This window comes from Montipora capricornis, chromosome 4, assembly GCF_036669925.1.
Source record: "Montipora capricornis isolate CH-2021 chromosome 4, ASM3666992v2, whole genome shotgun sequence".
NCBI lineage: Eukaryota > Metazoa > Cnidaria > Anthozoa > Scleractinia > Acroporidae > Montipora > Montipora capricornis.
In genome coordinates this window covers 49,281,594-49,306,383 of record NC_090886.1, presented here as the reverse complement: position 1 = coordinate 49,306,383, position 24,790 = coordinate 49,281,594, and the positions used below count along the sequence as shown (strand labels likewise).

At 40.0% G+C, this 24,790-nt stretch overlaps 2 protein-coding genes across 4 annotated transcripts in view; one reads left to right on the top strand and one right to left on the bottom strand.

Annotated features, from left to right (window-relative positions):
- LOC138047235 (ectin-like) overlaps positions 1 to 8,143 on the bottom strand; it is a 31,618-nt gene extending 23,475 nt beyond the window's left edge. The window contains exons 1-4 of the mRNA XM_068893994.1: positions 7,962 to 8,143; positions 4,245 to 4,403; positions 3,526 to 3,763; positions 2,888 to 2,981 (exon numbers count right to left, since the gene is read on the bottom strand). Coding sequence (XP_068750095.1) covers positions 2,888 to 2,981; positions 3,526 to 3,763; positions 4,245 to 4,386 — 474 coding nt within the window. The 5' untranslated portion in view covers positions 4,387 to 4,403; positions 7,962 to 8,143. The remainder of the gene's footprint in view (positions 1 to 2,887; positions 2,982 to 3,525; positions 3,764 to 4,244; positions 4,404 to 7,961) is intronic.
- Positions 8,144 to 13,048: 4,905 nt separating this feature from the next.
- On the top strand, positions 13,049 to 22,734 carry LOC138047233 (uncharacterized). 3 transcript variants are annotated; one of them, XM_068893985.1, is made up of 6 exons: positions 13,168 to 13,189; positions 14,445 to 14,559; positions 16,457 to 16,571; positions 19,915 to 20,103; positions 20,960 to 21,097; positions 21,779 to 22,734. In XM_068893985.1, exons 3-6 carry the CDS (start codon positions 16,470 to 16,472, stop codon positions 21,983 to 21,985), a joined length of 636 nt encoding a protein of 211 aa, XP_068750086.1. In that variant the 5' UTR covers positions 13,168 to 13,189; positions 14,445 to 14,559; positions 16,457 to 16,469; the 3' UTR covers positions 21,986 to 22,734. The 3 variants fall into 3 exon arrangements, with proteins under 3 accessions (XP_068750088.1, XP_068750086.1, XP_068750087.1); XM_068893986.1 differs by lacking the exon at positions 13,168 to 13,189 and adding an exon at positions 13,196 to 13,325; XM_068893987.1 differs by lacking the exon at positions 16,457 to 16,571 and having other exon boundaries at positions 13,049 to 13,189.
- The last annotated feature ends 2,056 nt before the right edge of the window (positions 22,735 to 24,790 follow it).

The window sequence follows — 24,790 nt, the reverse complement described above, 5'->3', positions numbered from 1 at the left end:
ACTTTCGAGAAACGGGCCCCAAACCAGCGTTGAATACCATGGAAACCAATAGGTTTTCATACATCTTAACCCCCGGTTAGCTTCAACCAAGCTTCGAGCAACTGGCCCAGGTTTACAGTCAGACATTGTTACAGGCTACTCTAGTAGAAAATTGTAATGTAGCTTAGAAATGTACGATTCAAAGATAAATTTCGACACTCGTGTCTTGTGCCTTCAATGAGTGGCGATCCAAAGCTACCGTAAAAGTCCATTTATATGCCACCAATTTCGTATAGAGGAAAGGTTCCTCCATTGATATTAGTAATTAGCGTCCTTTTCTTAAGAGCGAGTTTCAACTAGGACGGAGACAATCCAGTGATATAAACCAATCAAAACTCGAAGTAATTACACGTAGCCAACACAAAGCGCGGGAAAATGTGCCCGCGCAAGCCTCGATTGGTTTTGATTTCACTTCTGATTGGTTGTAAAAATGGCGCAAAACTTTGAACCAATCACTGAGTGAAGTAATGCAAAACTAAAGCAAATTCTCTGATTACTTTATAAGTGTCGAAAAACTTTGAGTTTTTGAATCTACATTCAAGATTTTTTCAAACGTAAAACAATAGCATATCCCTATATCTGATATACAACAAAATCATGCGTCCCGCGGGTTTGCCGAGAGTGTTCAAGGCCGTAAGTTAGAGCTAAATTCACAAGCAGGATACGGGACTATATTAAGTTTAGTTACTCATTGGTTTCACGGCCGAAGCGATGATCGGACTAAAAGCTAAATAACAATGTTCTACTCTATACTTAATGGTACTACCGCGGAGGCTCTTGCTCTGGTTGGCTGCGTAGTATTTGTTTTCTTGCCTGCATTTGGTTACTAATTTAGAACGTTTATTCACCAATCCCGGGTCTTTTGAAGTAAGAATGCAGAGCTTTTGAGCCAAAAAAAAGGTTGCATTTAGAAGAGTGGCCATTATATGAGTGCGTTGGTGTTCACAATGCCTCATTTGATTTGGAAATCAGATCCCAAATGTGTTTGGAAAGCGCGGTGCTATTTGCTTGTTTGGCATTGTTAAACGGACGAATTATTGTTGTTATAGCGCGCCTTAATTCCTGCTCAGTCATTCCGTTGTATTGTCCTCTAGAAGGCGCATGCCTTACGAGCAGCATTATTTATCGCGCTACGCACACTCAACCATCATCCGGTGATGTAAAAACAGACATCGAATGAATGACCTGAGCAGGATTTTTTTAAGGCGCGCTATAACAACCATAATTCGTCTTTTAACAATGCCAAACAAGCAAATAGCACCGCGCTTTCCAAACACATTTGGGCTCTTAAAAACAACAACACTGATTTCCAAATCAAATGGGGCATTGTGAAAACACGCAAGCTCATATAATGGCCACCCTTCTAAATGCAACCTTTTTTTGGCTCAAAAGCTCTGCATTCTTACTTCAAAAGACCCGGGATTGGTGAATAAACGTTCTAAATTAGTAACCAAATGCAGGCATGAAAACAAATTCTAAGGAGCCGACCAGAGCAAGAGCCTCCGCGGTAGTACCATTAAGTAGAGTAGAACATTGGTAATTAGCTTTTAGTCTGATGATCGCTTCGGGCGTGAAACCAATGAGTAACTAAACTAAATATAGTCCAATATCCTGCTTGTGTAACTATGTCTGATATGTATACCTATGTATAAAGATTGTAGAATAACCGTTCTGTTAATTTGCATATGAATAGCGTCTATTCGCTTTTTCACCAACCCCATAATACAGTTCATTTTGGGAGTTATTTGCATTAAACCAATGGATATCCTGTTACAGTCCCAAGAGTAATAACTTGTATTGTTTTATGTAAATTTCCCCCGCCCCAAAAAAAGTATTGCATTATGGATGGTGAAAATAGCGAATTGTTCTATGCCTCGTTCTTCAAAGGATGCCGCTACAAGACTCAATCGATATGGGTACCACAGTCAATAGACCAATTTTCGATATATTAAAATTCAGTTGAAAACAAAAGGCATCATCTCGAGGCTCTGGGAATAAACTCATACAAATCCTTATATTTATTCCCCAGAGCCTCGTGATGATGTCTTTTGTTTAGGACTGAATTTTAATATATCGAAACTGGTCTATTGAGTTAACGAGGAAGGTGGAACGAGTACAAAGGCGAGCGACAAAATTCAGCCTACGTCTGTCGTTCTTTTGCCCGGATTCCTAGCAAGACCGGCCGCCCAGCGCACACCTCATTGTTACCCATCGTTTTCGGGGCCGAAAAGCCATTTGTTAAACTTCCAAAAGCCGATCTTTTAATATGTTTTCAAGGTAACAAAAAGAAAAAATGACTGATAAGTTTGACGATTTAAACCCTCTCTCCTTTCTTGAGATACAAAGGGAATTGTGACACACGAAAATGGCCCGTAAAGTTTCGGGACTTTCGAGAAACGGGGCCCAAACCAGCGTTGATTACCATGGAAACCTATAGGTTTTGTTACATCTTAACCAACGGTTAGCTTTAACCGAGCTTCGAGCAACTGGCCCCAGATTGACAATCAGACATTGTTAGATGCTACTCTGGTAGAAATTGAAATGTAGCTTAGAAATGTACTATTCAAAGTTAAAGGATTTCGACACTCGTGTCTTGTGCCTTCACTCAGTGGCGATCCAAATACAATAGTGGCCAGGTATTCTGCAATCTCTCCAAAATTCCTAAAAGCTAATTGTATGATTCTTAAATGAAAATAAGTCTTCACTTTCGTTTTAAAAACTGCTACAAATGGAACCACTTCTGATGTCACATCAGTGTCACATGGCAACATATCATAATGGTATCATAAAATGCGTGAAGCAAGGACAAGGTACACGGAGAGCCTTTGCTAGCCGACATAAAACAAACCTGAGTAAAGTGTCCATATGGTTTCTTTGCGCTCAAAAAATCTTTAAACGTATGTGGTGGATGGTTATAGTCATAATCGACCTCCTCTGCGTCCCTAGACGCAAACAAAAAAAAAAACAAGCAAACCGTTAAAACAAATTTTCTAGAAGTGAGCGTCTTAGAGACGAAGAATCCGCGTAAATTTCCAATACAACTGGCCTTGGTTGTTCTAGCGTATTCCAGGCTACCAGATAATTGGAAACGCAATAATTAAAAAACTTTGTGAAAAAACTCCCCCGCCTCGCAGAGGTACAGCAGAAGTTACTGTACCTTCATTAGCAACAGGAGTAAGCTAAGGGTTGTAAGTTGCGAGAGCAGGGTTCGCAAAGCGGTTGAAACACTTGTCTTCAACCAATTTGCCCTTGGCCTGTTCATTTCCAGGACTCCACGTTTTCCACTTTTCTCTTAATATGTTTTTCTCCAGGTACTCCGCTTCCCACCCCCCACCCCCCACCCCCCCCCCCCCCCTTCCTTATCACACACTAACACTATGAGTAAATTGCAGGCCAAGATTTCTACCAAGAAAGTGCTGATCTTATTGTTGAAAATGTCACAAATAGCTACTTCTCGTTGAACGTTTGTTTCGTAGGGTACCTTACCACGCTTTCACTGCGTCTGCGCAAGTTGCTACGTGTGAACCTTGAGACCAGTACAAGTTTTCCCCTTGTCCAGTGTTTTGTGCGTGAACCATTCCCCCAACGTCATAGGCCAAATGATCAGCCCACTCCTGTGCATCCTCGGCTAGACCAGCATCCCAGACTAGCCCAGCAGCGTCATGATCCTCGCGGTCTTTATTGTGGGCATAAAGGCAAGCGTTGATTTTCACAGCAACTTGTCCTTAGTTATTCAAAGAAATGACTGAATTAGAAAGTTGATCCCCTCAAATGCATAATGGGCATCAAATTGTTTGCAGGCATCTGACTGTCCGCTGACCCTTTACTGGCCTCATTCCAAGAGCCAATAGGGAACTTAGGTTATTAAAGCAACGACGACGGCGACGTCAACGAGAACGTCATCTCACGTTATTGTCATCACTTCCTGACTATTTCAACCTTTTTAATATGACGAGGGTATGGTAGTTCCTCAAATAAATAACATTGGTTCGAAAGGCGCTTAGTTTAGGGGAGAAAATGAAAATTTATCCTCAACTGCTGACGTTCTTCATTGAACCTCAAATATGGCTATTTCACATTGTTGTTTTGCAGACGACGGCAAAGAAATGGACAAAAAGTGAAAAAGACACATGCAGGACAGGGCGTGAGGGGGTGGGGTGGGGTGAAGTGAGCGGGTAAACCTAATTTCCATAAGCGCTAATTACCTCGTTTTTCTTCCGTCTGTGCCCTCACTGGATAATTTCTAAAAGCATAGTGAGCACGAGCTCGTATGGTTTGGAAGGTGTTTGGTGCACCGTGACACAATGCTAGAGAAGCGACCAACAAATACACGATTGAGCTCCGCATTTTGATCTCTGGAATAACTAGATGAAGAAAGGAAAAATAAAATACTTTTTCTGATTGATCGATTGATTCTATTTCACACATTTTCGCATAAAAGTGAATTAGATTGTGTTTTCAAAAACATGACAACATTTAACAAGGTAGCTAAGGACTGGGTGCGCAATAAACTGAATCAGTTTAACTTTACAGTATTGGTAAGCTACAGTTAACAAAAATGCTATCAGACGTACTGCATAAGGGTTGACATTAAAATGTTTTGGGCACCGTATATGGTGGTGAATTCCTATCAAATTCCTACAAATTGCTGCAATGATGTCTAATTTTCCCTGTTGTCTTTGGTTGAGAAATCTTCGTGAAGTGCGGTTTGGAGCTGAATTGGAGAAATGATCGGACTAACGTACTAGACAATTTAAGCGATTGCTATCTTAATAGACACCTGAAAAATTCAGGTGACTTTAACTGGAGTCGAACCAATAACTTCTGTGCACGTGATGCCGGTCCAGTGCTCTACCAACCGACTGAGCTCTGAACACCTATGACGCCACTCAGTTGAGAGCAGACCAATTTGTCGGCCCGATTAGTTGCGAAGCGTCTGATACTTGTGCTTCTGCTTTCGTCAATAGTGAAAACCAGGCTTAATAGTAGGTTTGGCCAATAAACTGGAAAATGCAACATGTAAATGATCATTTAACAAAAAGAACGTCTACATTGTTTATTTTGCTTATTAGCGGAGCTCAGGCGCGCGAAGCGCGCCAGCGTAGCATCATGGATAAGATCTTTTGACAATGCCAGGTCTCATTCCCCTACTGTACATCCTTTTTCATGAGAACGTCTAATTTTGGAGCTGAAACCGAACGTCCTTATTTGGTGATTTGAGCATAAAATCGTTCTTGATACATGTATGTTCTTAAATTAAAGTGCCTGTCTCCTCAACACAGTTTTCCATTTTAGCTTATATGGTTTTTCCTCTTGAAATTGAAAAAGTTAAAATTAAAATGTCCCTAAGTATTTGAGTTAATTGTTCTTCCTGTTACAGGCCCGTAGCTGGAGTATTTCAAGGGGGATTCGTATCCATTTGTCTGACGAAAAACGTTTAGCTTAGGGTTGGGGTAGGGAAGAAAAAGCGCTTTTAATCAAACGTCAGTTTGGATCGCTCTAGTATTTAAGTCCCTTAATTCCCTAGTACAGTAAACACCCGCATATAAGAACAAGTGGATTAAGAACATCAGGCTGAAAAATTGCCAATAAATCACCATATAAATAAGAACAAATTCAGCCTGATAAATAAAACATGTTCTTAATACAACGGAAAAGGGTATTGGGATAAGGAAACAATACAATACAGTAACTTATATCAAAGTACTATGGTGTTCAGGACAATTACAAAACAGCATTGTATGTTAATTAAACCTCTAGTAATATATCATTTGAAGCATTTTTAAAACCAATCTTAAGAACACTTTAAGAACACTTTCAGGCTGATTTCTCACTAAGCACCCCTCAAATAAGAACACGATCAGCCTTATACCTGAAAAAAGTGTTCTTATATGCGGGTGTTTACTGTATACAAAAAGCTAGTGCATTATTGGAATAACACTAACAGTCCGTATCACAACAAGGGGCCACAGTAACATTAAATGTCACAGCAATTTTGATAGCTCTACCGTTCGCGGATGCATGGTAGCAAACAGCTCCACCACTTCTTCAAGGTGTATTTGCATGTCGTAATGGATATGCATAAGTGCAAGTGACGCTAATCTGTTCTCGCTCATCGTGCATCGCATATAGGTGTTTAACCTTCTCATCGCGCTGAAGGACCTTTCGCACTCGCATCTAGTTACGAGCAAAGTGGATAGTATTTTGAGCAGGGTGAATATGTTAGGAAATTCATCCTCGTCGCACTGCTTCAGGGCTGTGGCACACGAGCCCGGGAGCCCTTCCTCCTCTGCATACTTGATTCTCCACCGCCGAAGTTTATGTCTGGAAACTTTGCGAAGCAAGCGATCATGTTCAACGGTAAAATTAAAATTCCAGTCGATTATCTGAGTTTTGACTTCAAAGTTCCCTAATTTAGATAAGATTAAATATTTTTTAACACATTCAGCGGATTTCTTCCGGTTTTTCATTGATTTAGCGAGTTTGATGTTTAAAACTTTAAGTTTCACTCGGGAAAATAAAAGTTTTGTCTGGCTCGGGCACAAGTTTCACCTGTATAACTTCTAAGTTTTGACCCCTAAACGACTAAGTTATAACTTTTCAAAACAAAGTTATTTCGTCACGCTTCACGCAAGCTTGCAAACGGTAGTAATCATATCTAGCGGGGGCGAATTTGTCTTAATTTGCCTGGGCCGATACTGACATCGCTGTGTTTTTCGTGTTTTTTTTTTTTTCGCGGGCTCCTGAGCTTTCTAGTTTGTTAATAGTTAGACAGTAGTCACAAAGCGTCCTATGCGGCAGCGTTTTGACCACGATGGCTCCCAAAACCGAAAACATAACAGTGAAAACAACAAATACTTTATTTTGAACAGGCTAGCGCAAGCTGACAATCCAAGAGTCGGTGCTCGGTTAGGTCGGCAACAGCAAAAAAAAAATTCTTGGGCCTCAAGGGGGGTTAGTTTGAACCCCTCGAACCCCCCTCCTACGGGCCTGTGTTACACAGCAATTTTATATTTCTTTTACATTTATTTACATTACTCACAACCCACTCCCCCCTCCCCCCACAAAAACTAAAAACAAAAACAAAAAACAAAAAAAAAGTTCGTAATTCACTCTCTCTCTCTCTCTAGATACGGTTCTTAAAATTTTGTTTAATCTCAGGCTGAACGTTGCTACATGGTGTTTACTTATATTTCTATTCAAAACTAATTCACTAGTACGAGACCACTAGTGAATAGGCTCTCTACAACAAAAAATAAAAAAAACAATAGAAATTCAATAAATTATGCAAATGTTACATTGTAATTTTGGCGCGCAATTTGGTCGATTTGGCGACGAAATAGGTACGTTTACGCGAGAAAATATTCCCATCTTAAACAAGTTTCAAACCCTTTCCCGACTTAAAAATCAGGATTTTGTTTTCGAATTCCTTTTCTTTTGCGTCTCTGCAGCTCAAATACTTAAATTTGGCGCAATGTCAATTTAACCTCTGTAAAACGGTATTGTGCCGGCACTTTCTTCTAAAAATTAGAAATAGAACATCTTTACGTTAAAATGTTGTGTTTAATTAAATATTGGTCTATCAAAATTTTGAGTCTGTACATCAAAACAGATTTCTTGTCGATTTTTGGATGAAGATATCAACGATTCGACCAAAATTTGACAGCAAATGTCATTGAAAACCGTACTTTTTTTTAACTTATTGGAAAAAGTTGCAAGTAGCTGAACAAAGGTATGATCTAAGCGCCTCAAAAACTATTACGTTTTAAGTCGATGAATGAAACATTTTTTCCAGATAAAGGTCACTTAGGACTCTACGATTATATTATGAATAAATTGTGAACCTTTTGAAATCTAGATTATACATATGCTTTTTTTTTCAATCAGATAAGAAAGAGAGTTGATACTTAAAATACTTTTACCTTGAACTGTTCCACGACAGGTTGGTTGGAAACTGGATCAGCAGATTGTTCCCTTTCAGAGCTGATACCAACGCGACTGACTGTTAGTCCGTAGGCGAAACTGCTTTTAAATGTTATTTGAGGGAGCTGGGAACAACCATATGTCAAGTTGTAGCTGAACAAAGCTTATTCTTTAACTTGATCTCAGCTGGAGATGAAATGGAAACAAAGCAAACTTATTAACAATTTGAGTGAATGAGAATATACAAAATCAAGCTCTTTTACTCATACGGCAACAATCTTTTTGTTTTCGTCATATAAATTCGTTTAAGGGTAGTTTCTGCACGATCCTACATGTGTATGAACAACAATCAATATTTGTACTTTTTAAGAGGGAGTCAATTGTCATGCAAGAAAAAGAAAATGCTTTATCCCGTTGCGTGCTTGAGCGATTTCGTCAAAAAGAGCAAACCTCCCATTGTTGATGTTGCGTAAAAAATTATTTGTCGTTTTGTGCGCGGCGGAGCTAAAACCCAGGTCAGATTTCACAGGGTCATACTTTGCAGGTCATTGCTTTCCCTTTTTCAAAGTAACCCAAAACCCCTCAATTTGGCTAACCCTAGGCCTAAAAACCAATTTTAGGCCTAGGGTTAGCCAAATTGAGTGATAGGTTTAATTTTCAAAAGGTAAAACAATGACTTGCAACGAATGACCTGTGGAATGTGACCTGTGTTTTAGACCAGCCGTTTTGTGCGATTCTTAAATAATGTTTTAACACTGATTATTATATGGTCTAGGGCTTCTGATAGTCTTATATGGTTTTCAAACAACTTTTTTTCCCTTTCGTTTGCAGATGTCACCATTGGCGTAAAGGGACATCTAACCATTCCTTCACCTTGATTACCGTGCCGTGTTTAGCTTTTTGTCCTCAATTAGCCCTCCGTAAATTTGTTAAATTAATTAATACCGCCAACGGATGCATAATTATGTTCGCATTATTAAGAAAACGCGCGCTCCCCATTTAAACTTGTTGACTTGTCAGCTCCCAACGTGATGAACTTTGCAAATTTCACCTTCTCGTGTTTTTCAGCCGGCGTTTTGTGGCCATCTCATTAATTTTGTAAATTCTCGGTATTTGGGGATGATTTATGCGATTCTTAAGTGCTACATCAGAATAATTGTCAACTTTCGAGCGCAAAACGCTGTTCTGGGCAAAACGCCATCATATGTAAAAGTGTATATTTAGTTACTTTCGGGGTCAAGAAAATCCTGGGCGAAGCCCAGATTTGTCTCCTTTACGGGGTTAATTTAAAATTTCCCCCACACCTGGGTGTTACTGATTTTCACTTCTTTATGACCTTTAGTGAGGGGGAGGGGAAAAGAATTTTTCCGTACATTTTGGCCTGTCTCTCGTTTTATCTTTCCGCTCCCTTTAAATGGAAGCTTCATTGAAAATTAGGTCTAAACGTTTTCGAAGTCGTTTTGCAACCAGATTACGTCAGATCTATGCTTGGTCATGAGGATACTGAGGCAGCGTTTACAGGTCTTTACACGAACGCGGTTTCACATCGATACGGTTTCACGACTTTGAAACCGCATCAAAATTGATGTGTTTACACGGAACCGTTTGCCCCAGAAAATCAAAGTCGAGATGTGCGGTACAAGTGAGCGCTGTACTACGTGCTAAATTCACCATTCTGAATTAAAAATGCAAATTTCGCGCCAAATTAGTAACCGTATTCAAATCGATGCGGTTTCGCTGTTTATACGACAGATGAAACCGTATCGTTTTGAAAACGTTCCACTTCTGGCAGCGTTCTCAAATCGATCCGGTAATGGTCTCTATCGGTGTCGTGTAAACAGAAGACGTAACCGCATCGAAACGATGCGATTACAAGTGAGACCAGGTTGTATCGTGTATTAAAACGCTGCCTGAAATTGTTGGACCGTGTTAAGACAGTCCAGCAATGCTGCGCGCGAATTTTGACCTAAATGAGAAGTTTGATTGACAGTGGCGGGAAACACTTAAATTTGATTAAGTGATTAAGCGCGCAAAATAATTATTAAGAGATTGTGACCCGGAGGCTACAATTCCTATACTTTTCCTTGAAGGAAGCCATTGTTTTTTCTTACCGTCCATATTTAGAACAGCTTCCCCGCCAAGTATGGTGCTTCTTAGCCAATCAACGAACAATGTATCCGTTTATAACGTTTTAGAATATATGAAGTAAAATATGAACTGCGGAATAGCATGAAATAAAAGTTGAGCAACTTAGTGGCAGGTCTCATCAAGGGGAGCTCCTATCTCCCCTAATTCTAGGGTCGTAGCCAGGATTTTTCAAAGGAGGGGGTCACACTGTGTCAAACAGAGGGTACTCACAAGATTGCGGCGTTTTCGCCACCTGAATATTGTAGGCTTACAAAGGGGGGGGGGGGGGGTGGTCACGGGCACCTCAGGGCCCCCCTAGCTACGCCCTTGAATTCCTTGAGTCAACTCTTTCCTAAGTAAATTTACTTTTAGGAACAGGTTTTTCCCGCGAGAAGTATCATAATTCCCTTGGGGCTGAGATAGCTTTGTTTTTATTGGTTTTTATAACAGTGGGCGTGCTGAATCTCCCAAGTGAGGCGTTCTTTGAAGGGATCAAATTTTTGCGGGTTCAGGGATCAAAATTCTCATCATTTTTGGGATCAGGGATCAAAATTTGGGGTAAAAACTAAAGACTCATGAACTCCAGGACCCACTAACAACCACGTTTCCAGGGTTCTAAACACTGGTAACGAGATTGGATTCATTAAGAGGATGTCTAGAGAGCACATTCGCCAAACGTTTAACGCGTACTTACTATTTTTCTGTTCCCCCCCCCCCCCCCCCCTCCAAAAGCTCATAATTCTAAATTGTATCTAAAATTACGCACTCTGCTGTCACTAGAAAGAAACGAAAATTTCGATGAACATTGTGCACAACTCAATATCCAGTACAGACGAAATCAAGTGACCGCAAGGCGCATTCCATACAGTATCCAAAACAATGATATTATTTAAGCCGATACAGAAATGAAATAGAACGAAAGCATTGTCTATCCAGCGCCAATCAGATGCCTCGAAGACACCCTCTCAGCAACTGTAGAAACTCCATTCCAGGAATGCAAAGTCTATTAATTATAATATATAAATAAAATTTGGTGCATAGGAAATCACTGATACCGAAAAAGCACGGAATGATCCTTCATGATGAAGAACAATAAGCGGTGGAGATGGAAACAAATGCCAGAAAGACACAGTCTATCGTTCATGATGAACTGAGAACAACTATGTGGTGCTTACGGACTTAAATGCCAAGAAGTCACAGTCTTTCCTTGAAGATGAAGAATTATGCGGTGCAGAAGAAATGAAATCCTGGGAAGTCACAGTCCACACTTGATGATGAAGAACCAATATTCGGTGCAGAAGAAATCAAATAGTTTTGCAATTCTAACCAAATGAAATGACAAGAGGGCACAATCTATCCTTGACGGTGAATAACAGTTCTGCGATAAAGACGGAACCTAATTGCAAGAAGCCAGAGTCTTTCCTAGCGACAAAAAGCAATTATGCGGTGCTGAAGATATCATATGTTAGGAAAGCACAGTCTACAGATAATGATGAAGAATAGTTATGCGGTGCAGCAGAAATCAAATGCCGGGAAGTCATGGTCTACGAATCCTTTAGGATGAAAAATATTTATAGTGTGATGTCATGAGATATCATTTCCCGGGAAAGCACAGCCTATAGAAAAAAAAAACGTTCAATCGCCGAGATACCTGTCACTTTCCTTTTCTGCATACCGACTCCTCTTCATATTCAGATGCAGATCCATGTAGTCTTTCTTATGGCTTTTTATATCTAAAAATACCACCGTAGATTATTACATTATTATAACTACATAATTATTACTCGCCAACTTGGATTTATTATGCAGCTAATAGAGGCCGTAATCGCTCAAAAGTCAAAATCGCTGCAAAGGCTTCAAAGAATAAAAGACAACTGTTCACAGCAAAAGCCATAACTGGCAATCACCGCAAAAGCTTTGCTAAACCTGTAAAGACAAACCTGGCTTTTGCTTTTGCTTTGCGTCGCTTAGGCTCGATTTCCGCCGCTCACTCGAGTTCGGGTATCCTCCCCGAGAAGAGACGGCTGGACGCGTGAGCGATAGATTGTGTCTGTGACGTAAATTCAAAACATAATTAAGTCAATAGTTGCGGGAAAATAGCATTAGACATCCCAAACCTTAAAACGTCTGTGCGAAGTTTCCAGATGATACGAGCTTAAGTTTGTGGTTAAATGATCAGAATGATCAATGTGAGTTTGAATTCAACCGGCGAATCATCAAAAAAATCTTCGGCTGCTTCAGCTCTCGGTCGATCTCATCGGCCCCCTCGTTTTGCCACCAATAAACTCACCAGTACTTTCAATTGATCTTGAGGAATTTTACTTGCTCTTACATTAGCGAAGTATGAGGAGAAAATTGCAATAGAAATGGATTTGAAAGCCGTATTTTGACCTTGGCGCCAACTGGAAAATCAGTGAAGTTTGCGAACTCAGGCCGTAGAAAACGACACAGTTCCCATTCTCCAGCTTCTCGAACACTTTTCGTTGTCGCAATCTTGGATGTTTCCTACCTTAAAAGCACTGTAAACCTCGAACAGGCCGGGTCAAAGCTCTCTCCTCCGCAGAGGCTACAGGAGGTGAAACCTCTGAGCGAAGTACACGCGGGCGAAAAAAAGTGAGAGTTTCTTGCGCTTGCACTCACCTTGCACAGCGGACTCATTCTGACGCCTTACCGATCACAGCCGATCAAAGCCGATCACCTTACCGATAACCGAACCTCTGTGGAGGAGAGAGGGGTCAAAGAATACCTTCGCAGCCAAAACATATAATTTATGCCAGACGGATTTGTGCAGACGAGTTTCTGATTGGCGGAGATTAACAATGGCTCACCTCACGCGTCCAGCCGAGATTTCGGGAGTGAGCGCTGGCTCATTTCCCGAAACAGCGGCTGGTAATCAAGCCTATGCGTTGCTAAACCTGGCTTTTGCTTAGCGTTTCATGGTATTGTTATTTGTGACGTCTGATACGTGACTACATTCAGTCTTGTAACGATAGTAACAGTACTCGGCGCTCGGCCTGGATATTCCAAGATAAACCTAATGGTATATGTCTTCTCTCTTGCGTAGTGAAGCTGAAATGTGACTTTATCGGCGAGATGTGAGGTATGCTAGAGATTACTTTCCAGCCTTTCCTTTATTTATGTACGAGGGACAACCCGGGAAGCTGAGAAGTCGCTTAAATCGCGTTAAGTCAGGAAAATAACCGCTGAGAAAGCGAGAAAGTCACCAGGACAACAAAGTAGGGCTCTTTTTATTGCGAACTTTTGTGGGTAAATATCTTTTTGAGTGTTTGTTATTGGGATTCCTTATCGGTTTTTACCCTCCGAGCCCGGGCTGCCTGTGATTTTATCCGTACCACTGAGTTTACGGGTTTTAAAATGAGAATCCAGAGCCGCATTTTGTATGACGGACTTAATATATGAAGATGAAAATCTCATTTGCGTATTTTCGTTATAGCGTGTGATGAAATTACAACCACCTTTACAAGACGAGTTGACAGCCATTTGTTTTAACTGTTTTTTTCCTTCTGGTGATACTGAAACGTCAGAGTATATATAGAGGATATTACATGGCCGCGCGGGGATACGAATTTTATCTTCGAGTGCTGAAAGTATCTCTCACGAGTGAGCGAAGCGAACGAGTGAGAGATACTTTCAGCACTCGAAGAAGAAGTGAGAGATACTTTCTGTTTATTATATAGATATTGATGAAATGTCTAGATTTAAAACAACTTGTTTTATTCATTTTCGAAATGATGAAACAGTGTTCACCAACCACTAAAACGCGCATGTTGTGTAACATGAAACAAGATATGAAAGTTATGAAAAACAAATCATGATAATGTAAAATTTGCAATAAAAATGTTAATGTAGTAGAGAAGAATTATATTAAAGCACAAAAGTATCGTGCAATGAAGAGGAAGCTCGCGTTTTATTGGCTAATCGTGTTCGTTACCATGACGACAGCTATATCCTCACATGTGAAAGATAAAATGATACGTTCACTGCGCGCGGTGAAGATATGATTTTTTAGTAAAAGGAGAAATCCTGGTATTTCATCAGTATCTATATAATAAAAACCAATATAAAGATACAATACAAGAAAAACAACCGGTAGCCGTAACAAGCTAAAACTTTAACCAATAACCGCAAAATCCACCACCCTTATTCGACCTTTTTCAGCTCCTTTAATAATAAAACCAATTTTTTTGCTCAAATTTTAAATGATCAAAACGTCGGAGACATATTTCTTACCACTCTAATCCATCGATCGGTCAATTCTTACCTGGCCGGGCCATTTAAGATTTTTGTCCAATCATTATCGCTCCATTTATTTTTCAATTGTCACACAACACTAGGACGGAGCCAGGTGTTTGCTGTATCGACAACAACCAGGCATTACAACATTATACTGTTCAGATCTGTTCAGTGTCTCTCATGGCTTGGCTTCCAGTAGGTATGGACGGAGCTAAGGTAAGAATAGAAATGAGCATTTCTGTGAGAATTTTCTTCAAGACTAAGCAGGCTCTCAAAAAATGTATTACGTCAAAAGTCACCTTCGAAGCAACAAGACAGTGACAAGGCGATTTTCCTTCGGTAATAAATTACTTCTTTCGGATTCATATATTAAAGCTTCACTTACTGTTCACGGTTTTCGGATTTTCACAGTAAATCTCGATGCATCATCATATTTAGTTTTATTTAATTTGAAGTATCTGGAGAAAAAGATGATTCCGATTCGTAAGTAAAACCCAAATGAATACGTCCTCGTTTAACAAATCGCTCCACTTGAATGGTCTTGAATTGCCATGCGAACACGGACTCAACATCTCTAATAAATCGAATCTATTCTCGTGTTTCTTTCTTTATTTGACTCTAGAAAACCCTCTCAACATTCTCTGAGTTGCAGGGAAACGAAACATTGCGAACACTTTTCATGCAGTGCAAGCTTATATTTACTTTTGCTGTTGGGTTTATATATATTGTTTAAAATGCTCTAATCCATTCATTTTTCAGTTACTTCACAACTTAATTATAATCATGAATGTTTGGTCGACATTTGTTGACTCTGGCCCCAATTCAATGACAAGTGCGGTATATACCTTATTGAATGGTTTAACATATAATACGCGCACGTATTATATCTTACTGCCATTCAATAAGGGATTTATTATTCCACTATTACGCCATGGATTTTCTAGTATTTTGCCTTCTTCCTGCGCTAATGGAGAATCATTGTAACGATTGCATAAGGCACGTGCGAATGACGAAAACGACACAGACGAAAACGTTTAAAGTTCCATTATATTTGATTGGATACACCAAACTGACGTGTGACAAGCGATGACAAGCCAAATATTCTCAGGCTGTGCATCGTGTTGAAAACAATTTCTTTTATTGAAAAACTCCCGTTCCGCGTCCGCTATTTGCTCTGTTCTAAATCGGTAAAACCGGGACACTGCGGTGTATTACCGTCTCATATTTTGCGCGTTCTCTTGACCAAATATGCTTTGGTTGCAAATTTATATCAATTTAACTTTTCATCTATTGCTGCGTGAGAGAGTCAACCGACTTGAATTGAACATAATGGCAGCTTTCGGAGTCAAATGCAAGTGCCGGTGTTTCATTATTGACCATTATTACGTATGACAAAGGAAGGTTAAACCAGAGACTTCGATTCTTATATCATACAGATCTATGAAACTCCTTCGAAATATCTTGTTAAGTAAATCGAAAAAAATACTGTTGTTTATTTTTCCTTTCAAAAAATAGTGTTTGAAAAATCAGCACTCATCTGTAATTACTAAGCAAATAGTCGGGCACAAGGTTGTTTTTCAAATTATATTTTCTGTTCAGTTTTTTAAAGAACCTAACTGTTTAAAAAATATTTCGTCAAAAAAGCGTTCCTGTGCTGTATACTGTATATATTTTTGCGTATGAACAAATTGATGCATGACAAAAAGGCATCAATTAAAAACCTGCAAATTATTTGACGAAGCGTGCCGTTTTCTAGATCAATCCACATCCGACTTTAACTGTTCTCACAAGAAAATGGGATTTGTTTTTTTATGCCATAAATTTGAAAAGAAAAGCGGCTGTGACATTTTTTCCTGTGTTATTTCAGTCACAGGCAGACAACCTTAAGGATGCGAGAGCGCGTGACGTCACGATATTTTTAGACAGTTGTAAAGGCCGATTCAACCGATGTCTGTAACTTAAGAGATCCGAGATATTGGAAAGATATACTCAAAGTTGTGGCAAACTCATCGGAAGTTTAGGATGATATCGAATCACTTTCCGTTCCGTCAAATCTTTCCAAATAAACCCCTTAGGCAGCAGATTCGTTTCTTTCCTTTTTTGTTTTGAATAGCCATAAGAGGAAAATGGCAATCACTTTTCCGAGGGAACAAAGTTGGATTTTTCGACAGGACATTGACAGAGAGTTCCTCCGATCGTTCAGTGGATTTCTGAAGATTGCTCAGATGGTATGCCTGCTTATCTATGATTATCTATGGTTGTGCCAGCAATAATCAAAATTCGCTTTTGACTCAATTATTAAAATGCTCCACATTGAAACTTCAGCCGCCTGGAGAGATTAAGCCTCTTAAAGTATGCCATTATTGGCAAATGGCAAGGTGCTTTTTCACATTAATTCTTACTCGTTTGTCTTCTTTAAGTAGTTTCTCAGTGGCTGTGGATTAAACCAGCTGAAGTCACCTGAAATCAGGCACATGTTTCGTGTAGGCAAAATGACCGAATACTTACTCGTCCCCAGTCGTCTCTAATACGCGCCATTGACGAAGGAGATTCTGTGGTTTCTTCCCTGCACGCTTCTCGCACGCGTTTCCCCCTCGCGCCCACGCGTCTAGGAGACGACTGGGGACGGGTCAGTAGGGAGCTTAAGCTCCAGCGTTTTTGAGATGCGGACGGCAACCGGAAAAGAACATTTCACTTGTCAGGACAGTGAAGTCTCCTAGATTTTTATACTGATCCTCTCCAATGGAGAGAAAAATACTTTGCAATGTAAATGTGGTTGTGTGAAAACAAGTTAAAAGAGAAAAGAGCTCACTTCCGGTTTTCATCCGCGTCTCAAAAACGCCCGTGATTAAGCTCCCCAGTATCCGCCCTACGTTTGCTGTAAACACGGATGTAGATGTCTAGGATGGCGTCGGTTTACATCAAGCGGTAGACGCTAGGTGGAAATTCAGTTTTCCTTTTCGCCAAAACTATTACGAAATTAAACGAAAGTTGTTTGGCTTTAGCTCATTCCTTGCCTGTTTGTTAGAGATCTTAGTGATTTAACGATACGGCAACGACAACGCCAGAAGCAATGATATCATTGGTTTAAAGCCTGTGTTACACTGCGACATAAGCATAAACATAAGCATAAGCAGAACGAAGTTCACACTTGTTAAATAAGCATAAGATAAGTGAGTGACAGTTCGCAAAGCACTGTTAACCCTAGAAAAAACTCGCTGGAGACTGGTAGGACGAGCAACGTTTTCAAAATGACGGACGAAGAAGATATTCTCCTCCTTCTCATACTCCTTCTGCTTGATAGAAGAAGACGAAGGCGACAAGACGTGAGAACGAGGCACTATTAACTTGAATATCCGCTGGTATCAAAAACAGCTGACACCTCGGTCTTCTGCTTATGTTTATGTTGCACCGGTTTACACAGTTATTGACGAGATATAAGCGTAAGCATAAGAAAATGGACGCGATTCCTGTTTGTTATGCTTATGCTTATGCGTATGTCACTCCCGGCTTACACAGCTTATGCTTACTGATGTCAGACTTAACAAAGAGAAAATCGTCATGCTGCATGTGCGGCAGGCATTTTAGTACATTTCCAAGCTGTACTCCAAAACAGCCAGGTGATCTGGTGACGTAATTCGGAGGACTGGAGAGAAAAATTTTAACGCCGTGTCCCACAACCGCGCGCGGCCTTATTTTCGAATTCAACGTGGCAGAGGCGAGGTTAGATCTTGTCGGGTCTACTTGAATTTTCATTCAGTAACAGGAAAATGTGGTAGATACGTAATGATCCGTTGAGTTTTGGCGATGGCAATACTACAGGGAGTTTGGAAACAACACAAAAGGCCGAGCGCAGTTGTGGGATACGGCGTTAAAATTTTCCTCCAAATTACGTCACCAGATCACTTGGAGAATGGTGGAAAAACTAAATTTAAGTTTCAGATGACAACATGAGGACACGACAGTGAATTGTGCATTCTTTATTTTTACTTCAAAATCGCTCGCATCAATAGAGCACTTGGATCCTTCGTGCACATTGTGAAACGTCAACACGTTGGAAAAGTCGCGAGATTCTTAAGGCGCCCGCAAATGAGAAAAAAATGTTGCGGAATGTCAATGTTTCCCCGTTTGCGGGCCTAGGAAACATACGTTGCGAAAGCAAAATTTGCTTCCCAGGAAGCAAAAATGTTTCTGAATTTGTACAGAAGCATTTTCAATTGCTTCCTCAACAATGTTTCGTCGTTTGCGAGCCGAGGAAGCATTTCCGGAAACAATGTTTCCGCAACGTTTCCTCGTTTCCGGGCGCCTTTACGATAACGCGAAGTTATAGTTTAAAGTGGCGTTTTGAAATTCGCTGTCGTAGCCGTTGTCCGCCTGGTTTTCACTAGCTACGCAATTGCGCAAGCACAAGCTCAAACATAACAGCTCTCATTTCACGGTGAAAACGAAAGCCTCGATGCACGCATAAACACAAAGGCAAGCACCAGCACAAGGATCAAAACTTTTCCTTCTCCTGCGCCTGCGCTTGTGCTTGATACGCCATATGCAGCGTGAGAAGTAGGCGCAAGGAAATTCACTACCGCTGGCCGTGTCTGGCCAATAGACCTTATTCACGATGGGCACTATGTTGGATTTGCTATTATCATGCAAATTAGCTACACACTTTTGAGTGGGCAAACAACACAAGTTCGAGAGGTTGTAACGAACATCTTAGCCACACAGATGATTAGTTTCACGTTCATTGAATGTTTATCATTTAAGTAGTAAAATAGAATGATTACACAAGTTACTTCGATGTTTTTTTTTAGTGAAAAATAAGCAGATAACGAAGTAGAAAGTCAAAATGTCAAAGGCAATCAAAAGATGTAAAATTATTATAAAAGGTACTCAATTCTGAATTCTAAAATGTACTTTTGGCAATGCTATTTCAATATTTCGACGAGCCGATTTTCCACTAGTTGCCTTTTTTCCAATGTTTGCCCCCCAGCATAACACATGGCTAATTTGCATGACAATTTGAAAACCAACATGGCGGCCATCGTGAAAGGCCTATTTGAAGCACTCGTTCCAGATTCCCCGCGTCTGAGCATTGGCGCGTGCTTATGCGTATCATTTTCAGCATGAGCTACTTGTGCTTGGGTTGCTAGTGATAACCAGGCTGTAATAAACTTTCTACTGAGCAGCTTCTGTAGCTAGAGAGACAAATTATAATGCGAAATTCTTCTTGCTTTTTATGTCAAGCAGTAACCTGGTATTTTTTCTTTTTTGGCAGTCATCCCAAAGTCGATAAGACCAGCCATGCTAGACAAAATTCACAAAACACACTTCGGTGTCCCTTTTCTGGACCGGTATGACCACTGCTATCAATCCAATGGATATTTCAAATCGTATACTTAATTATTGTTTATTCTATGTAAAAGGAAAATTACACGAGTTTAGTCATTAAAGTGGTAAAACTGTTTCTCGAAACTGAAAAAAAAAAAAAAAGAAAAGGAACCTGGTATTTACTTTTTGCCCATCCACGTAAAAGTGACGCGAAAACTCTCCGCTGTTGTCTTTTTTCTCTCTCAGGTAAGCCTGGCAACGGGTTTCGCCGCATTGCTGCATTTTATCAAGGTGATAGCCAAGACAACAGGAGCAAACCTTTTCTTTCTGCTTTCCACTGCCGTTACGCTTTTTCTAAACTTGACTTTATTCATTGTACTTGTCTTTAACATTGAAAAGAAAATCACTTCATCGACCAAAACCTGGAACATTTTGGTAAGTAACGAAAATTTCAAAGCGTTGTACACAATCATTGTTGGCGTCAACAAATCAGCGTTACAAATAGAACAATCTGGATTAAAATACATGGAATCTGCGTTAAAAACTGATGAAACGAGCCCGTAAGCATAGACCGACAACTGACGTGTCTGCAGCGCTGAAACTTAAACTGAGTACGCCTTTGAAAGTGCGCTCGTTAATTTCTCGATATGGTTTCACGACTGAGTTCGACGTAGCATTGCGTGGCATAGCGTTCAAAGCACGGTATGGCATTGCATTTCTTTGCAAAGTATGGTACAGCATAGTCTAGCTCGGCAAAGCACAGTATAATAGCAAACCTGTCCATTTCTAAGACTATACCGTATTTTCTCGATTAACGCCGGACTCCGATTAAACGCTGGCCTGGAAAAAAAGCCGGGTCAAAACTGCCGATTTTTAAATAAACGCCGGCGGCGTTTAATCGAGAAAATACGGTAAAGCCGTCCTTCTTTTTTCCCACCCGTTTACCGTCCTCTGTCCGACCGGCCCTTGGTAAAAGATATTTTTCAATTTTTCTCTGAAATAAATATAAACATTAGTATTTCCCTTACAGATTTTCAGATTTTTACTATTGCAACCCAAAAGTACACGTGACACTGTGTGACTCTTCCACAGGCAGAAGAGAGACTTTCTGTCCACGTGTGAGGAAAATTATGTTAACACTAATTCTCTCCTTGTTTCTACCCCTGCCAATCGACTCTTTCTGCAGCTTGAAACTTTTTTTTTTGGATTCCTTCTAATTTTTTTGTTTGAGGGGCGGCCAAGCCAAAGAACAAGCATTCTCGATCGCTAATGCATTCGTTTCCGCCTACAGCTATCAATGTACACATTTATCATTGCTGTCGTACTGTTGGTACCGTCAACTCTACTCTTGCTGGAAGCCATTGAGTTGGGGGATTCTTTTTCAAGCGGAGTAAAATGTGAAAAATGCAGCAAGATCAACATTGCTGTGGTAAGTTAGTTATTTACACTCGTCAAAAATATAGGAGAAATTATGGTAGAAGTCTAGCTCTGTAAACATTATTACTGAGGCAAACATTTTAATAAGGTTGAAACCACCTAGTTTAGCTTAACGCAAAACGTAGTTTAGCAGCTGTGAAATGACTGCTATACAGTCATTTTGAGACATTCCCTCCACATTTAAGATTTATGACCTTCAACTGTATAGAGGTGTGCGTTTTACTCGCTGTTAAGGCTCTTGAGTATTCTAAAAGACAGATACGGTATTTAAACTTAAAGAGGCGTGACATGAACTACAGCTTTGCCTACTGCCCTTGGCAGTCTTTTATTTTTTCGGGATCCAAAGCTCGGGATCCAAAGCTGCAAAGCTGGTATAATTTCTAACCAACGCGTGTTCCGACTTTCAAGCTAATTCATGCCACTGATTTCTGATTTTCTCAGGGTGCGTTCCATTGACCGTATTCCGGAATAGGAATAAATAGAATAGAGTTAGAAATCCTTTGTTTTTACGGAGATTCATGTTAAAATTGTCAAACACTTTTAAACATATCTTTATTATCCTTGTTGCTTCAAAACGCCAGACATACGGTTTTAAATCATCGCTCCTCGTACTCTTATTCTGAAATAGGATCAATCGAACTGACCCTCAGTTTTTGCTTGTTTTCGGTTTCAGGTCTTTGGCTTTGTTTCTTGGATTTTGTTTATAGTAGACTTCTTCCTGTATTTGAGGCAGTGTGGGTGTCTTGATATTTTTAACCAAAGAGAGGCGCGTAGGGTTATTGCTGTGCAGCCAGCAGCATTTGCAACGAGGCTTAAGCGTGTGGAACCCAGAACCTTCGAATTGTCCGAAAACGAAAGAGAGCAGACAATAAGGACATGACTCAGAGTGAAGCGCCGGGAATTCTTCGGACGAATTAACTTCATGAAGTAGTTTTCAGTGGCTACTGGCACTTAGTTTTTCGTTCTTTAGAAAAGAAGTTTTTCAGCTTGGGATGACTGTGCATCAGAGAGTACCGTGCAGAAAATAGCAACGGAGAAGAGGGCCTTTCCACAAATAGTTCGACTTATATCAGTCCTCATCATGAGAAATACTGAGAAGTATGTGCAACAGCATTCAAATACAAATCTTAAGCATCCAAGCCAGTTACCAGCCTTGTGACGGTAATAAAAAGAAACAATGTAAGGTTAAATGCACTGCTGTCGGACATCATTAAGTTCATGCAATTTTATGTGGTACCACATTGTTTAACGGAGAAGTACGTTTGAGTGGTTCATTTTGTAAGATGATGTTATAAAATTGTCAGACGTGAAAGTTTGTAATACTCCAGTTGGGGCTTGACGACTTAGCTCAAATAATGTTGATATGCAATTATGAGAGCCTCGGTGCATTAATCTTAATTATGGCCATTCGAAATTTTAAAACAAAAACTCCTATTTAAGACCACTTCTCCACTATTCTGCACACTTACCCTCCCCTCCCTTATGCTTTTAGCTTACGGAACACGAAGTAGGAATCTATATAACTCGTCACTAAGTTTCGTTCAATTTGCAAGGAATATGTATTTACCTGAGAATTGTAAATAAAAATTATGAAACTTGGAAATTGTTATTAAAGAAATTTAAAGTTCGTTATCGTGGAATCGCATTTCTTTTGGCAATGTACGGGAATGTAGCGCTCAGTCTTGATTACCAAATGAGTTCAGAAAGACAGTCTATTCCAACTTTATTTGTGTGAAAAAGTGTTCAAGCTCCATAATGTAACGGGATGCAATACTCCAAAGGCAGGGTGCTTTAGCAGTGATAATTTTATGAAAGAACAATTCTAATTTAAGTGAAGCTATGATCCTCGCAGTTATGAACGCAATTGCTTAGAGAAGCCTGGAAATTTCAGGACTTCAACGGGGTTTGAACCCGTGACCTCGCGATGTCGGTGCGACGCTCTAACTGAGCCATGAAGCCATTGCTGTTCGGAGCTGGTCATTTATTGGTTTAAATGTTCCCATGATGAATAAATCAATGAACGAAATGATATATGAAATGAACCATACATTGAACTGCAGATAAGACATCAAGTGAAGCTATGATCCTCGCAGTTATGAGCGTAGTTAGCAATTGCAAGAAAAGCCTGAAAAATCCAGGACCACTCAACGGAGCTTGAACCCGTGACTTCGTGATGCCGGTGCGACATTCTAAGTAACTGAGCAAGGAAGCCACTTATGTTTGGAGCTGGTCATTACATTTCTAGATTCATTCATCAGGGGAACATTTGAACCCACTAATGACCATCTCCCAACGTCAGTGGCTTCATAGCTCAGTTTATTTTAAATTTATAGATAAATAAGATTATAGCGGCGAACCATGACATGAGTCGTTCTCATTGTTCACCGATTGCGCGCGCTGGGAAGATCGCTTAGCTCATTAACTTGACAATGTCAGGGCAAAGCTGCGGCAAAAATACAAAAGGTTTGCAAGTTATTGTTTGCGCGATTGTTCTTAATATCTCACTTAAGAATGAGTGTTGGCGTTCGGCCTTTGGCAAAAGTTCGATTTTCGTTTAGGTCATTTCTTGTTTACTTTTCATTAAAAGTCGCTTTATATGCTTCAAGACGTGCACTTAAATAGTTTCTAAGCATGATTGTTTTGGCAATTCGAAATTCAATTGATTTTAGCTTATCATCCGTTTTTTGCAAGGGATTATCTTTCGTACTGAAAGGCAGGTACCGGCGTCACAAATTGATGTAGATATTTATTTAAAGAATTGATGATAATAAGATTGGTGCATTTCGACTCTTGAAGTTGTTTAAAGGTGGCTGGAAGCAGTTTCACCACTTTTCATAGACCTTCCGTATTAGAATGGTTATAACTATTGTACTGTATCACGCAACGGCAATGTTATGGTACCAATTCAGAGCTATCTTAAATTTTAGAAAAATTTAAGATAGCTCTGAATTGGCTATCATGAACAATTTTTTTTTAAAACTGTGTCAGATTGCTAATTACCATTCTACAATAAAAAATGGGGTCACCGAGGTCACTTTTGTGATATACGCAAGTAAAGACTAAATATAGGGTGTCTTTGGAGAGCTTTCATGTTACCATGGTAGCATATGACGTCACAATAGTGGGCGCATTTTGTTGAGCAATAATTGGTGTTTCATATAGTACCATACCATTGCTGTTACGTTATACAGTGCAGTAGTTATAACCATCAACACAGAGAGGAACGATATTAATCAGAAGTGGGTAGATCGGGGATTCAGTTGGCTCTGAAAAGAGCTCCCGGTCCCAGTGCACTTCCGTTTTCCTTCTTCGTTTCCACTCCACTCGTTGAAAACTGGTAAAGTACCCTGATTTGTGAGATTTCGATTTAAATTTGGCGGGGTAGCGTTTTAGTGATTTGCGTTAAAAGACTGGGTGCTGGTCTTTAATGAATACGTATTGTTATTTTTGAGAGTTTTTGTTATGCAGACGTAACTATGCTTGGAACAACAGGCTACAATCAGTGGCAAAAGTATTGGGACACTCACCCTTTGAAGTTACTTTTTTAATTGAGTTTGAATAATTGGCCCCTCCCCCAAGAACAATGTTGCCAATAGTGAACAGACATGTCCTTGTCTATTTCAGTATGGATTAGGGGGAGGGGGGTACTTCTATTTTGAAGCTTTTAGTGGAATTTTGACAGTTG